Source organism: Molossus molossus, unplaced genomic scaffold, assembly GCF_014108415.1.
Source record: "Molossus molossus isolate mMolMol1 unplaced genomic scaffold, mMolMol1.p scaffold_m16_p_7, whole genome shotgun sequence".
Taxonomy (NCBI): Eukaryota; Metazoa; Chordata; class Mammalia; order Chiroptera; family Molossidae; genus Molossus; species Molossus molossus.
This window is the reverse complement of record NW_023425401.1, coordinates 85,748,918-85,766,038: the sequence shown is the minus strand read 5'-3', so window position 1 is coordinate 85,766,038 and position 17,121 is coordinate 85,748,918. Positions and strand designations below refer to the sequence as shown.

The 17,121-nt window shown below is 43.7% G+C and overlaps 1 protein-coding gene across 16 annotated transcripts in view; it reads left to right on the top strand.

The window, feature by feature from the left end:
• CADPS2 (calcium dependent secretion activator 2) overlaps positions 1 to 17,121 on the top strand; it is a 592,189-nt gene that overhangs the window by 551,935 nt on the left and 23,133 nt on the right. For all 16 annotated transcript variants that reach the window (XM_036246226.1, XM_036246225.1, XM_036246224.1 and 13 more), the window contains one exon: positions 15,130 to 15,237. In XM_036246226.1, coding sequence (XP_036102119.1) covers positions 15,130 to 15,237 — 108 coding nt within the window. The remainder of the gene's footprint in view (positions 1 to 15,129; positions 15,238 to 17,121) is intronic.

Below are 17,121 nucleotides of genomic sequence, written 5' to 3'. Positions count from 1 at the left end.
GGTTCTTCTCATCGGCACAGAGATTTTAAAGCCAACGAAAGTGAAAGTTAAGCAAGGTGGGGTTGATTGAAAAGACACTCCAAGCCAGGAGCAGGCCAGTCCAGAGAGACAATGAACTCCTTGGGTTATATGGTTTAAATGAGGGATTTTTCTGGTGGAGACTTTCATTTTCATCCAGGGGTGACTGACAGAAAAGAGTTATATAGCTATACTTCTTCACATGTTCTTACTCATAATGCATAAGTTGTCCCTCGCCACTTCACGCTTCAACTTTTGTGGCTTCAATCTATCGTGTTTTTTTCCTTTTTTTTTTTAATCCTCACCCAAGGACATTTTTTGATATTTTGTTCAGATAGAGCGGGAGGGAGGGAGAGAGAGAGAGTAACGTCGACATGAAAGGGACACATCGAGTAGTTGCCACCCGCACAACCAAACCAGGGCCGGGGACAAACTGCAACCGAGGTACACGCCCTTAGCAGGAACCGAACCCGGGTCTCTCAGGACCGCAGGCAGACACTCTAATCGCTGAGCCAAACCGGCCAGGGATATCGTGGTTTTTTCAAATATATTTATTAAAAAGTTGATCGAGACAGTGAAAATGATACAGTGCATGCTCGGTTGTCTAAGTCAATGATACACCACTGTATTACAATTAAAATAAAAATTACTGTACGTATGGACTGTAGGCCTATGTGTATTCGAGCACCCCCAGGAATGCTTCAACACCAGGTGCAACCACTCAACTACTCCAAAAAATTGGGTGTGGTGAAACCAAGCCAGTCAGAGCGTGCTGTTCACTGATGGGCTATCCTATTCTCTTCCTATCCTGGCCACTGATTGGCTCAGTCTCATGCAAGTTCATTTCTCTCATACACACTTCTACATCTGTATGCATCAGAAGCATCTTTGCTCTTATAAGTGTTTGCGATTTCTGAGAACTTTTATCTAAGCCCTATAATGGCTCCTAAACGTGCTGCTTCTTTCTTCTAAGCCTTCTGACGATGAAACTAAGCGCCAGAGAAAGATGCTTACCATCCAGGAGAAGGTGAAACTCTTGGATCTGATCAAAGATGGCAAGAAGACCCTGACTGGTTTGGCTCAGCGATGGGAGTTTTGGCCTGCGGTCCAGAGACCCGGGTTCGGTTCCCGCTAAGGGCACGCACCTCGGTTGCAGTTTGTCCCTGACCCTGGTTGGGGTGTGTGGGTGGCAGCCACTCGATGTGTCCCTTTCATGTCGATGTTTCTCTCTCTCACTCTCTCCCTCCCGCTCTGTCTGAACAAAAAATGGAAAAATGTCCTTGGTTAAGGATAAAAAAAAAAAAAAAACTTAAAAAAAAAAAAAAGATGGCAAGAAAATCATGGATATGGAGGTTGCCTGCCATTACGACTTGAACAAGTCTACCATTCACTCCACCCGTAAAGATTAAAAGAATTGTGCGATGGCTACTGTCTCTTTCAACAAGGAAGCAAAGCACATTGTAACAAGTCGTAATATGTACATAGTGAAAACAGAGTCTGCCCTAGCCGTTTGGATCAGCGACAACTGCAAGAAAAACATTCCGTTGGATTTGCTGGTCATCCGGGAGAAAGCGAGGCAGCTCTATCAGCGCTTTACAGCGGACGAACTTCAACCAGGACCCTCTTCTGCAACATTCATGGATTTCACGGCAAGCAAAGGTTGGTTTGAGAAGTTCCAGAAGAGGTATCATCTGAAGAATGTCATTCTCCATGGAGAAGTTGCCTCTGCTGACCAGCCTGCAGCAGAGGACTACGTGAACAACACGTTCCAGAAGATCCTTGAGGAGGGTGAGTATCATCCAGAACAGGTGTTCAATATGGATGAAACAGGACTGTTCTGGGGAAAAAACGCCTCCCTGGACATTCATTTTCAAGGATGAGACCAAGTCCATGGCTTCAAGGCAATAAGGATCGCGTGATTATCATTATGTGTGGAACTGCTGAGGGATTTGTGCTCAAGCTTGCCCTTATCTACAAGGCCAAGAACCCTAGGGCCCTGAAGAATAAAAACAAGAACCTGCTGCCAGTGCATTGGATGCACAACAACAAGGGCTGGATCACAAAGCAGCTGTCATCGGACTGGTTCCACGAGTGCTTCATCCCCCAAGGCAAGCTGTATCTCGCAGAGAAGGAACTTGTGTTTAATGTCCTTCTCCTCATGGACAATGCTGGAGGTCATGCACAAGACCTATCCCACATAAGATCTGGAAACAGCCCAAGTGCCCATCAGTAGACGAATGGATTAAAAAGCTGTGGTACATATACACAATGGAGTACTACGCAGCGGTAAGAAAGAAAGATCTCTTATCCTTTGAGACTACATGGAGGGACCTGGAAAGTATCATCCTAAGTGAAACAAGCCAAACAGAGAAAGACAAATTTCATATGATCTCACTGATTTCTGTAATATAATGAACATAACAGTTTGAGGACAATCCCCTAAGGAGTGGGGAGGTGAGAGAGGGATGAACAACAGAATTTATATGCATGTATGCATGAACAGTGGACATGGACAACAATCGGGGGAAGGGGCAGGGAGGGAAGGGGGAGGGGGGAATCAGTGGGGGAAAAAAGGAGAATCATTTGTAACAAAAATTAATCAATAAAAAAAAAAAAAGACCTATCCCACAACTGTGTGTGGATCAAGTTCCTTTCTCCCAACACCACTTCACTGATCCAACCCATGGATCAAGGTGTTATTCGCGTGTTCAAGGCCCTCTACATGCAAAACACCCTGCAGCACCTCGTTGAGGGCATGGACCTTGAGGAGAACTTCTTGCTGAAGGAGTACTGGTGGCAGTATACCATTGTGACCTGTCTGAAGAACATCCAGGCAGCGTTGAAGGACATAAAGACGGAGACCGTGAAGGCCAGCTGTAAGATGTTGTGGCCTGAAATTGTCCAGGACTACAAAGGATTCACCCTAGAGGACATAAACAACTCGGCAGTGGATAAGGCAGTTAGGCTGGCCTGGATGCTGGGAGGAGGTTTTGTGGATATGACCCGCGATAACGTGGATGAGCTGCTGGAGACACATTCGGATCCCTTAACTGACGAGGATCTGGTGGAGATGACTAAGTCTGCAAGTGAGGAGGAGGAAGAGCAGCCAGAGGTTCTTGGGGGTCAGGAGGAGGACGTTGGCCTTACACTTGAGCGTCTTTTGCAAGTCGTGAGAACTATTAAGGTAGTACAGAACATGATTGGCAAATGAGACCCACAAATGTTGCGTGCATAGCAGTTCCGGAATGCACTTGATGGAGCGATAGAACCCTACAAAAGCCTCCTCACATATATGAAAAGACAGCACCAGCAACTGCTTATCATGATGTTCTTCAGCCGCGCACCCAGACACCCACTGCCTACTCCTAGTGCTCCTTCAGTGGAAGAAGACAGTGACACACCTGCTGAAGATACTGCACCACCTGCAGACTCTCCTACTAAGGTCTGGCCTTCAGAGGAGCAGTAACCTTGCTCTTCTTTGCTGTGCAGTACATCTCTTCATCTTCATCACTTCACCATCGAACAAGTTGCACTATTTTCATAGGTTAGTGGTTGTGTGTAATAACTGTGTGTATGTGTGTAATTAAATGTACAATAATATGGTATTTGTAATGTCTAATATGTCTTATTTTCTCTTATTTTTGTCTAATATATTGGGTAATATGAGTGTAATGGTGACTAAAGGGTGTTATTTCATGTCTAAGGGGCTCTAATAATGTTTTAAAACGTATTTAGAAGGTCATAAACAGATTTTCTATGCTCTAACTGCGAAAATATTTGATTTATAAATAAAAAATCCTAATTCGTGGAAATGATTTATCACGATAGAGTCTGGAACTGATTAGCCATGATAAACAAGAGCCCACTCTATAGAAAAACCCAAGGGCGGGGGTGGGGGGGTCAAAACTGCAATGCAAATTTTATTATAATTAGTCCGGGGCCCTAGTAAGGTCTCACTGAGGTCACGTCATTGTCCTCTGCTCTTGGGCTGAGCACAGGCTGGTTCTGAACCTACCAGCTGGTCTGTTTCAGGAGCTGCCGACTGCAGGGCTGCCCACAGGGAGGAGGTCTGAAGGCAGTGTTGGTCTGGCCCCTGTCAGGAGCCCAGGGCAGGCAGGCCCCACCCCAGCTGCTCATGTCTAATTTTCTACCTAATATTTCCCTCCTCACGTTATGAGAACCCAGTTCTTTGGGGTCTTTTGAGTGAAGACCACTCTGGCTTCTTCAGCTGATCAGGGTCATTGTGGGCTTTGCTAGCCATCAGCTGAGGGAGGTGGCTGCCGATGTCCGTCCTGGGGCCCAAAACAAGGAGTCTGTTCTGTGGGAGTGAGGGCTTGGTACCCTTCAGACAGTACCATTGGGAGCTATATGGCTACCATATGAGAAGTGAGTTGTTTGAATAAATTGAGTAACATGGGTCCAGGTATTAGTAGGAGTATGAAGATAACTAGTGGGAGTGTGAAGGTAATTATGGGTGCAGTGAAGGGGAGCAAAGGGAGAGAAGCCCAGATCTGGTACTGCAGAGTCCCCGGTAGTCTGTATGCTGCTTGTTCTTCTCAGGATTCCTATATGTTCTGTTGTACCTGCCCCGATGTATTGAAATGAAAGCAATATTCTTCCTTCAGGTATGAACAGGTACCACCCTCTGCCGGTAAGGAGGTCAAGAGCCCTTCTGTCCTGAAGGGCAGTACAGGCTAATGAATCAAGTTACTCTTGCAACATCTTTAAGGTTTTTCCTGTCTTAGTTAGAGTGACTGACTGCTGTTTCTTGGGATTCGTGCTGTTGGAGCCCCACTGAGGTTCCTCCAGCTGCAGTGCAGCCACAGCAAGGCCGCCCCAGGAGGATGGCCAGGGGAGGGAGAAGCCCTGCTCGTCCATTTCAGTGTCCTCTAGAATAGAGAGGGAAAGGGAGAGAATTACTATCCCAGGCTATGGAGGGGTCAGGGAGGACATAGCCTAGAGAGCAAACACCTCTCCACCCAGGGGGCAAAGCAAGGTAGGAATGGGACCTGCAGATCCAGTAAATTCCCTTGGATGGGGAAGTTCTGCAGTTCACTGGACTTCTGTTAACTGTGCAGGAGAACCTCCCCCTGAGGCGTGTCTCCCCTTCCCCTAGAGAATTTGGTTCCCCAGAGTTGGACTCCCTGGACTGCGAATGTGGCTACAGTTAGGGGATCAGTTAGAGGGGTTGTAGAGCTTGTTAGATTCTTTCAAGGAATAGGGAGCCCCTTTGGGGATCAAAATGTAGGGCATTTTGGGAATCATGGAAAAGAGTGATACAGTTGCCCTTTGACAGGCTTAATAAACAGTTAATATCCTTATGGGGCCTCCCTTGGCAATATTGAGATATTGGGAGGCACTTGTTCAGGGGGCTCTGGTTGAGCAGGTGTGGGGGTGTGGGCAAGGATAAAGTTCTTTGGGGTAATAGTTGGGTCAATTAGGGATGCTGCAAAGGAGATCCCAGTTGAAGTATTGATTATTAGGGGTGTGAGAATTAAAAAGGTTAGATCAAATTGAGTTGGCTGAAGTTGTCCTACAAAGGAGCCTCCACAGGCCTTGCTAATGATGCAAAAAGGAAATTTAGTCTCCTAGTAATTATCCAGGCAAAAGAGGCGCCTGTGGGTGACCAGTTAGGGTTGGGGTGAAAGGGCGAGTGCAGAGGTCCCCCATGGTGTTCTGATGTTTCCTTGGGCTGGAAGAAGTGAGATAGCCTCATGCAGTAGAAAAGTGTGTGTTTGAGACAGATGAGCAGGAAGTGTTCCCAATTCCAGACAGATACATGTTTTCTCTGTCCCCAACCACGAGATCAGAAACAAAGCCAGCAGGTGGTATTGAATCGTAAAGTAGTGGCAGTGAGATTGGCCACTGGCAGGCGCTATCGAAGCTAGTCGGGATGAAGTAATAAGGGGGTAACAGAAGTAAGAGACTACTCAGCCTTACTTGGAATATTAGGGGCATTCTGTTCTCTGCACAAAAAGTGTATGAGGTCCTCGAGTGGTTCACAGGTATAGGATAGGTCTGGAGGAGGTCATGTGTCCTCAGATTCCTCAGGCTGTACCCAGGGTTTGACCTTGTAGAGGGGATCCAGCTGGCAATCCCTGGAACTTTAATAGCAGTAGGTAAAGATAAGAGAAAGGGTAAGGTCCTTTCCACATAGGTTGGAGTTGGGACATAGGGGATCCTTCCTTCCGATCCTTTACCAGGACTTGTGTTCTTGGTGGATATAAGGGTGACCCAGAGTCGAGTGGGGGAGGCTTGATGGCTAATCCAAATTCCTTGAGGGACTGCTAGAACTGGTTAAGGGAGGGAGCATATGATTGAAGGGCTTGAGTGTCTAAATCCATTAGGATTTCAGTGTAGAGAAATGGCCTCCTATAAAGGGCTTTGAGGGGACTGAGGCCTAAGGTGGCCTTGGGGGCTAGCTCGTCTGGCACGGAGGCAGCAATAGGTAGAGCCTCTTTCTAGCTTAGAGATGTCTCTCAGGTGACTTTCCTGATGGCATCTGAAGGAATTGGTTGGCTCTCTCTACTTTACTAGAGGACAAAGGCCTCCAGGAGCAGTGGGGGTGGCATTTAATGCCCAAGGCCTTAGAGATTGATCCTGTAGAGCTATTCTGGGACTAAGGGAAATGGAGAGTCTCTTGACAGGAGTGGAAAGGCAGAGTTTCATCAGGTGAGGATAAAAGAATGGCTTGGTTTAAGTTCCCACAGGCAGAGATGGATATATCAGGGTTTTCTATGAATAAAACCTGATTATTTGCTATTTTAAGAGTCTAGCCTCAGATCACCAATGGTGTCCTTTCTCTTGTAAAAGATGTATGACCTGATGATTGGGAGGGGGACCCCAGCTAGGTGCCCCCCGTGTGAATTTGGATGCTTCCTCTCTGAGGAGGGTGAAAGTGCCTAATACTCTGAAGCAGGAGGGTCAACCCCTTGCAGTGGGATCTAAGTGTTTAGAACGGTATCCCTTTGGCTGATGGACAGGTCCCAGTTTGGGGGTTAAGACTCCAAGGCCAATGTCTTCCCTCTCATGTATGAATAATTGGAAGGGCTTGGTTACATTTGGAAGTCCTAGTGCGGGGGCCTTGAATAGTAAGTCTGTTAGCCTTTGGGTGGCCTCCTGCTGGGGTAGTTTCCAGTTGAGAGAGACAGAGTTCTCTTTGCCTTAAAAACAGTCATATAAGGGTTGAGCTATTAAATCAAAGTTGGGAACCCACAGGCTGAAATATCCAGTGAGGCCAAGAAATGCTCTCAACTGTTTTCTCATGGCGTGATCAGGCAGCTGTAGGATTCCTTGTATCCTCTCTGGGGATAGAATATGGTTCCCCAGGGTAAGGATAATTCCTAGGTCAGTGACTCTCTGTTGGACAAGTTGGGCTTTGGTCAGGAAAACTGTATAACCTGTGGAAGCTAAGAAATTGAGGGTCTGTGTGGCATGCTGGATAGCCTTTTCTCGAGAGGGGGAGCAGATGAGTAGGTCATCTACATATTGTAAGATGATTACCCCCTCAAGTTTTAAATCTTATAGGTCTTTATTTAATGCTTAGCCAAAAAGATAAGGACTATCTCAGATAGTACTCCCTGAGGGAGTACTTCCCATGTAAGTTGTTAATGGATTCCATTAGGGGAGTTCAATTCAAAAGCAAAAAGAAATTGAGATGTGGGGTCTAGGGTTATAAAAGAAAGCATCTTTTAAATCCAGGGTTGAAAACCAATGGGTCTCAGGAGAAATGGTTCGAAGTAGCACGTATGGGTTGGGTACTATTGGATATAGAGAAATTACAGCCTCATTTATAATTCTTAGGTCCTGGACCAGGTGGTATGATCCATCCTTTTTCTTGATGGGTAGGATGGGAGTATTACAGGGAGAATTATTAGGAACTAATAGCTCATGCTGTAGAAATTTTGAAATCATAGGTTGTAGTCCTAACTTTGCCTCTGGTTTTATCGGATATTGTTTTCGATTTAGAAAATGAGTGGGGTTTTTTAATTAATTAGAACCAAAATAGCAAACTTAGCTCACCCCAGGACATCCTGGTCTCAGACTTCAGAATCAATAAGGTTTTCTCAAGTTTCAGTAATGGTGGGATTTTTCCAGGTCGTCTGACTGTAGGATTAGTTGGAAGAGAGGAAAAGCCATAGACATTCCTCCTAAAATAATTTTAGTCCCAAGCTTGTATAAAATATCTCAGCCTAACAGGGGGCTGGGGCATTCAGTCATAACTAGGAAACTCGGTAAAGGAATATCCATCCCACACAGGCAGCACAGTGGGGGGGCATAAAGGATCTAGAAATAGGCTTACCTGAGACTCCCAGGACAGTACAGGATGGAGAGGAGAAGGGTCCAGAGAAGGAAGTCAGGGCAGAGTAAGTTGTGCCAGTATCCAAAAGAAAGACAATGGTCCTACCTGCCACATGCATGTGTACCCTTGGCTCCAGTCCAGTGATGGAGATTCCTTGTGTCGGGGCAACTGGAGAGGGCTTCCTCAGTCCTGGATGACCAACTGCAGGTGGAGGGCCGTTCCCGACCCGGGACCCTGTGGCCAGAGGGACAGAGGGCAGCCTAACAACCTGTTCACTTGCATTTGTAGCAGGCCATCTTGGAAGCTTTTCCTGGTTAGGACATTCCTTAGCCCAACGGCCAGCTCAACTGTGGATTATGCAGTTAGTGGTATCCTTCGTTACTGGGAGCAGGGTACTTTTAGATGGGGTTTGGCTGTGAAGAGCCACTAACATTTGGACATGCCTAACTTTCTTCCTTCGTTTCTTCTCCCGAACCTTGGTCTCTGTCTCCTGGCCACGGTTATAAAAGACCAAGGTGGCTGTAGTTAGCATTTTGTCCAGAGCTGCCCCAGGCTCCTGAATGACCTTTTGGAGCTTACACGTAATGTCCAGGGCACACTGGGTAAGGAACCTGTCCTTGAAGAAGACCTGACCCTCATATGAACTTAAATCTAGATTTGTATGTATGAGGGCTTCTTGTAGACTTTCCAAGAAGGCTGTAGGATTTTCCTCTGGTCCCTGACTGATTGCAGAGACCTTAAAGTAATTAATGACTGTCTGTTGTCTATTCTTAAGACCAGCCTTAATAAGTAACAGAAAGTGATTCATTTATCATATATAATTGATGTCATATGATCCCGTCCAGGGTCTGCCAAGGGTACAGCAGTTTTCCCTACAGGGGATGCGAGATCAGTCAGATGATGGTTATGGGCAAGTTTTCTGTCATTCCTGAGGACCCTGTGTTGTTCAGTACCTAACAGTTTGGCCCAGGATTATCGTTATGCCCTTCCATATTAATTCATACTAACGGTATATGTTGGAACGAGTCAATATAGGCATTGGGGTCATCAGAGTAATTCCTGAGATCTGCCTTAATTTGTTTCAATTCTACAAGTGAGAAGAGTTTAGGAACAAGCAGTGGGCCGCATTTTTCTGGCACCTCCACCAGGGGGCAGACCCTGGCTGGGGAAGGATGCTAGGGGTGGTCTTGGCCTTTCTGGCTCTGATGACTTGGCATTTTTTTAAGGTATGGAGACAGGGCTGGATAGAGTGAGGTTTAGGCAACGGAATGGGGGTGCAGCTTGAGAAATTTTGTGGGCTGTTACCACAGGGTTGTGAGGGTCTTTGTTCGGCTGTAACACAGCTAGGGTAGTCAATTTACATTTCTGGAGGAGATCCTCCTGTTCTTGTAATAGGAAAAATGTCAGAACGTAAGGAATTTCTGACCATTTGCCCTGTGATAAATGCTCCTGTTTTGAGGCCATGATTCCCCATCAGCCAGACTGAATTACAATAGAAAATTAGTCTTTTCTCTTTTAAGGTCTGGGGGCCAAATTGTGCCCCATTAACCAAGATATACTCCAGGGGACTCCCATCTGGTATAGATCATTGATTCCTCATCTGGAAGGAAGAAAAGGTTAGGAATTGGAGATCCCAGCGTCTTGGGGTCAATTCCAGAGCCTGGGATCCCAGCACTTGAGGGCCAGCATCTGCTGTCTCAACTGGTTAGTGGGGATGAGAGACAGAAGGTACCATGTGATCTCACCATAATCTCAGTTTAGGAATTAGAGAGCCCACTGTCCCAGGGTCCAAAATTCAGAGTGTGCTGGCCCAAGGCTCCAGGGCTAGTGTCTGATGTCTCAGGTGTCTAGCAGGGATGATGAGAAATGAAAGGTACCACCCACTCTCACCATAATCTTGGAGGAGGGGAAGTGAACCCTTACCAAGTGATGGGTGTCTCCACAGACCTGGTTGAGGTGGGATATGCCTAGGAGTCTGGGAGCCGGTAAGTCTGCTCAACCAGGGCAAAGGAGCAGAAAAAGAAAATAGAGCTAGTGTGTCCAGAGGAGACAACAGAGTGAAGGGGTTTTATAGATAGAAGAGAATTTTGCTAAAAGATTCTTAATGTAAATAAGTCAGTAGCCAGTAAATGGAAGGACTAATGGTTTGAAGAAACTTGGGGATGTCCTTTTCCCGCCAGTTGTCTTGTACCTTGGACCTCTGCGTAATATCTTAGTCTGTGTGTCTCCTATTCTTTTGATGATGTCTATCCCATTTCAACTGGACCCCTCTAGGATCCACTCCAACAGGGTGGACCCCTACTCTGAGAGTTTTTACATTGTCCAGATTGTGGGAACACTGTGCCTGCCCAAGATACTGTAAAATTCTGCTACAGTACTTCCTGCCAAGTGGTGTAGACACTTGACTCCATGAAACCCTGAGAGATTTTGTAGGTTATGGACAAAAAGATTTACCCAGTAGGTCTGGATGGAAGAGAACAGATAGATTTCCCATTTTAGAGTTGGCCCATGAATATTATCTGCCAAGACCCTTCAGGGTTTCATACAATGTAAATGCCTAAATAGATGTGGAAGTTATCCAGGGCTGAGTAGAAAAATAGGTAATAAGGACCCTGGAGTTATTCCAGAATATGCCCATAGTTACAAATTAGGCATCTCCTATTCCTCTATCGGCTCGTTCCAGATATTGGAAAAGGATTTTAAGGTTGTGAAGTCAGGAATTAGTCGTCTAGTAAGGATGTGGTAAAAGGTTCATGTTCCCCAGGTAGCCTGTATGTGCTGGATGGAGGGAATGCACTTTCGTGGGCTCCGCGGGAGGCTCTCAGGACCCAGATGGAGAGCTTTAGTACTAGATCTATTCTTCCCTGCAAAGATGGGGCATAAACCATCTCCAGATACAGTTTATCAGGTACCCATTTAAAGAGTTAGGCCAGTGATGTTCCCTACAATATCATAGGACACAGGTAAAGAGGAAGTTCTGTTTTCTGTCCTAGAAAGTGATTCTTATCTAATTGAGTTCCTGTCCAGTTTTGAACCTGGAGACAAATGCAACAATGTCCCTGAAAACAACAGTAGCAAAGAGGCAAGTGAGAGTGTAGGTCAAGCGGTCCAGTTGGGCAGGTGCGGTGTATTAAATCGTAACAACACATTGATGCTAGGATTATATGCCCAGAATGTGGGCGCTGGGGAGTCATGACTAGGAGTGGAATTCTTGAGGATCAATGTGGTGGGTCAGAGTGTGCTGTTTGTGGAGGAGGCTCCCGGGCCGTGATGCCTGCTGGCCATCCTCGCTCCTGTTACTTGTCTCGGTTTCTCTCGCCGGCTGTCTAAAACAACATGAGGACCGGGCGTGCTGGGCCACCAAACCTTATATGCACCCCCTCAATGGGTCAAAGTTTAATTACACTTGCATTCTGGAGTCCCTATGAGGCCCTTGCATGTCACGAGGGGGACCCTCGGAAACCTCTGCAAGGACCCGCAGTTACCGAAGAGAGTCTGCTTGTGCAGACCAGAGGGAAGATGTGCCTCAGATCTTTGGCACATCGCCAGGTGCTCACAGTTACTTTAGTTTTCCGCTTGCAGGAGTTCCCCCCCCCCCCCATACCTTTGTTGTTGTTGTTAATCATCATCCATGGATGTTTTTCCATTGATTTTTAGATAGAGTGGAAGGGGGGAGAGGAAGAGAGAGATAAAAACATCAATGTGAGAAAGATATATTGGTTGGTTGCCTCCCAAAAGACCTCAGGTAGGGCCGGGATAGAACCTGCAACCCAGGTATGTGCCCTTGACCAGGAATCAAACCTATGACCCTTGGGTCTGCCAGCTGACTGATGCTCTAACTGCTGAGCCAACCTGGCCAGGGCGGCAGTCATTCCCTTTTATCTAGGCCCTCCCGATCCTAGATAAGGACAAGTAAAGCAGCCCTTTCTCTGGCCTCGCAGCCTCGGTTTGTGCTATTCCCGTCGCAGCACCAAAGATGTTACGGATTGGGGTTACCAGCTGGGACCCCCTTTCTTCTCATGGGCACAGAAAAGCTTTTAAGGCCAGTGAAAATTAAAGTAAAGCAAAGTGGGATTGACTGAAAATACACTCCAAGTTAGGAGCAGGCCAGTCCAGAGGGTCACTGGCCCTGAACTCTGGGTTATATGGTTTAAATGAAGGATTTTCTGGATGGAGACTTTTGTTTGCTTCCAGGGACGATTGACAGAAAAGAATTATATTGCTGTATTCCTTCTGCAAATGTCCTTACCCATAATGCATACAGCAAAACCCACGGTGGGGGTGGGGGGTCAAAACTGCAATGCAAATTTTATTATAATTAGTCCAGGGCCCTAGTAAGGTCTCACTGAGGTCACGTCATTGTCCTCTGCTCTTGGGCTGAGCACAGGCTGGTTCTGAACCTACCAGCTGGTCTGCTTCAGGAGCTGCCGACTACAGGGCTGCCCACAGGGAGGAGGTCTGAAGGCAGTGTTGGTCTGGCCCCTGTCAGGAGCCCAGGGCAGGCAGGCCCCACCCCAGCTGCTCATGTCTAATTTTCTACCTAATAATCTGCACTGGAAAAATTGATGTATAAACACTCCCACACCCACAGAAGAAAGCAACAGTTTCTCTTGATTGTCCTTGTAGTTATTTCAACTTTCAAACATTGCTTATAAGAATTATGCAGAAAAATAGAGAAGGAATGAATCTGGTAAATTTCCTTCATTATGTTTGGAATATATTACCTATATTGTCAATAGAAGCTCTTGAAGGAAAGACCAGTGAAGACATTTATATAAACAGTTGTTTCAAATTACTGAAAACTAATTTTATTATATTAGGGTTATGTTTGAAAGGATCCTTGAATTTATATGGTATATATTTATTTCCCTTTAGGCTAAATATAAGAGGAGTAAAGCTTGCTGTGATGCTCAATACTGAGAAATAACTTTGTTATCAAAAAATAATATTTTTACTGAGATATGCTTATTGCCTATAATGCACACTGGTTAAGAGATGGGAAATTTTATCATTGTATATAATTTATACTCCACTCCCTGTCCAAAAAAATGGCAAGAACTTTCCTTCACTTAAGGAAAAGGCACTACCAACCATTCTAGTATCACTCAGATGTACACCTTGAGTTGTTTTTCCAGTGTATGGATCATTTAACTATTAATGTTTAATAGTTAAACCCTTATTAAATATTACTTAATACTTAAATCATCCATTTCCTCTTTCACCTACTTTCCTTACAATACTTACTTTTGTAAAATGAGTTTGTTGATAGAGGTTATAAGTGTATTCTGTGGGTATGAAATGACGAGAGACTAACTTATTTGGTATCAGTTCTACAGTTTAGTTATTATTCACGCCATGTTGTAATCAAATAAATAAATACAGATAATGCTTCAACTCCAGGTATAGATCATACAAATAAACTAGCTCAGCTGTATGAAACTCAAGAAAGAACTAAAGGTGAGTCTAGAAGGAGAACTCTAGGAGCCATTCAGGGTTTCGTCCCTTCGTAGTACTGATTGTATAGCAAGGAGGAATTACATTAACCGCCCTCTCTCCTCTAATATTGGAAGGCATTGGGTAACTTTGGACAGTTTTCTAATCCACACCTTTAGCTCTTCATCAATATTCTTATTACATTTCTAAAATAAAATAAATTCTTCAGATAGTGTTGATGAATGTAAGTGAATAGAAGCAATGGATAACTCACAAAATTTTGCTTTATGTTTTATTTTGTAGTACATTCCATGTTTTTTTACTCAATATCTTTCTAGTAGTGTTTTATTCAGGTTAGTAAGAAATTTTATTTTGTATTCCTTGAGCACCCATAGTGGTTGAGGAAGGCAACCAAGGAAAGTTAATATATTTATTTTTAATATATATGGGTAAACCTGCCAGAGACTATGGAAAGAAAATTATATTTGCAATTAGGAAATGATTATTGCATATGGGAATTTTTTGAAAAATTTATTTTTTTCTGCTTGGCCTATTGACCTTTCAAGATAGCCATATTTTCTTTCTTTTTTTTTTTTTAATTTTGTTTTAATCCTCCCTGAAGGATATTTTTCCATTTTTTATTCAGATAGAGTGGGAGGGAGAGAGAGGAAGAAAGAAACATCAATGTGAAAGGGCTACATCCAGTGGCCATCACCCGCATGACCCAACCAGGGCCAGGGACAAACTGCAACCGAGGCACATGCCCTTAGCGGGAACTGAACCCGGGTCTCTCTGGACCACAAGCCGATACTCTAATTGCCGAGCCAAATCGGCCAGGGCAAGATAGCCATCTTTAAAAAATAATTCTCACCAGAGAATATATGTTTCTGTTGATTTTTGGAGAGAGAAAGAGGAGGAGGAACATCAGTGTGTGAGAGAGAAACATTCATCTGTTGCCTCTCATATGCACCCTGACTGGGGAATTGAACCTGCAACCTAGGTATGTGCCCTGACAAGGAATTGAACCTGCAACCTTTTTGGTATATGGGGCAATACTCCAACCAACTGAGCTACCCAGCCAGGGCTCAAGATAACCATAATTTTTTTAAAAAGATATCTAGTATACAACCACATACTTCTAATCATTTTAATAATGATGAATAACTATGACCTTAAGTTATAAATATCAGTGATAAACTTTCATTTATTTAATTCTAGAATTTACTGAAGGTGCTCATTGTTAATTTGGGCTTGTGCATATTTTCTAGAGCAATTTTTTTAATTATATAGTGAATGATTTTCCAGAGTTGTGATTAAATATTTTTACAATCAAAATCTGATATTATTTTATTCCCCATGCTTTTCCCTCACAACAGAAACCAGGAATGGATCTAGCAGACACCTATATTATGTTTGTTCGGCAAAATCAGGATATTCTTCGAGAAAAGGTCAATGAAGAAATGTATATAGAAAAGTTGTTTGATGTAAGTAACTGCTCTGCAAGGTATGCTGGCATTAAGAATACTGTAACGGAAAAAGTTGCATTTTGATGTGTTTGTAAAGCAGGCTGTCCTTTTTTTATTCCTTTTTTTCTATTTCATTGACTGCTGACAGAAACCTTAATTGGCTTCTCTTTGTACATGAAAACTGTCACTGTTAGAGTGAGAGTCTCAGAAACTTTGAGGTTAATTTTAACAAGCAAGATGATCGGTCTACCATTGTGTACAGCATCATTTCACTTGCCTGTGCAGCATTCCATTAACAGAGTCAGATTGCAATGGATGTGGCCCCTGCTGCAAGTTTTTATAAGTCAGTGAAATGTTCTTCAGTTAAACAAAGAAATAAGCTGCAATAAGGCCAAATATCTGCCACCCTGCTCTTAAGGAACATTTTTATCTTGATTGACAGTATTGATGTATGCTAACAGATGTAATACTGCAGTTTTGTTGGTATGAAGGTCTTCACTTAGGCACATCAACTCCTACGGATGGGGGATTGTGACTTTAGATACCATGATCATCAGGTCATTTCTTGAGTATCTGTAAAGGAGACTAAGAGAGAAGTTCATTTCAGTAATGACGTTGTCATTCATTTGTAGTTATTAACAGGAGAAAGGAAATGGTACTTTGCTTGTGACATCACTGCATAATTCACCACAAGGCTAATTCCAAAATGTAATATTTGTTTTGAATTGTATTTATTTATGTACATCTCTGCATTTTAGAAATGCTTTTCTGGCAGTTTCGTTTAATTATGCAAGTTACTGCAAATGTTTTCATAACAGCAATTCACGGGCTTCATGGTGACACTTCAGCTGTGGAGTTACGGAAGGTCCTGCTACGTCATCGCCGCCGCCATGGTCTGTCACGTCAGGGGTCTCTGTTTGTCAGATTGGGTGGTCAAAACGAGTCTTACCTTTCATACTTTATGTTTCTAGCCTGTACCCAGGCTGTTTTACAATAAAAGTATCATCTGTTTTAATAAGCTAAGTGTTAATATGTGTGAAAAGAATGATTTCCTAAAAGCTTTGATGCCCTGCAGGGGTAGAAAAATTATCATCTGTCCAGCTGGCTCTTTTACAAAAGACTGAAACCATATTAGCAACTTCTGCTTCCATTTGGTTTTGCTTTGAATGTACAAACATATGTTTCACTTCCAAGTTCTCTTACTTTTTTTTGCTTCTGTGGTAATTTTCAAAAATGTTGACCAGAAAAGGGAAGTTGAATTGATGTTATTCCATTTATTTATTTATTTATTTATTTATTTATTTATTTATTTATTTATTTATTTATTTATTATTTATTATTATTATTATTATTATTTTTTATTGTAGCTAAAGCACATGTTCTGTGCTGAAGAAAGGTAGAGTCATTCTGGAAATTAACCATTGTAGATAGGTGTGTGTGTGTGTGTGTGTGTGTGTGTGTGTGTTCTTAATATCTTCGATTTTTTTGTCTTGACCTATTTCTTGCAAAGCTTGGTATCAGTTCATAACAGAGGTAGAGGTAGAACTTTTTCCCTGTAAAAATATTCCCCACTTCTGCTCCTCTTTATTAACCAAACTTATTTTGAAGAAATTTTGTGTGCTAAGAATAACAAATGAAGCTAACTAAAATGGATACAAGGAGGCCAACATTAAAATGATGTGCTAGTTTATGTGTCCTAGTTATATATACTTTCCTTTCAATGCCTAAACATGGGGCATGGCTGTGGGTTTGCTTCTAAAAGGAACCCTAGAGCTCTGGCCATTTGGCTCATCAGTTAAAGCTTCAGCCCTCAGACCAAAGGGTCACAGGCTCAATTTCCAGTCAAGGGCACATACCTGGGTTGTGGGTTTAGTCTCTGCCCCATGCAGGGTATGGGGGAGG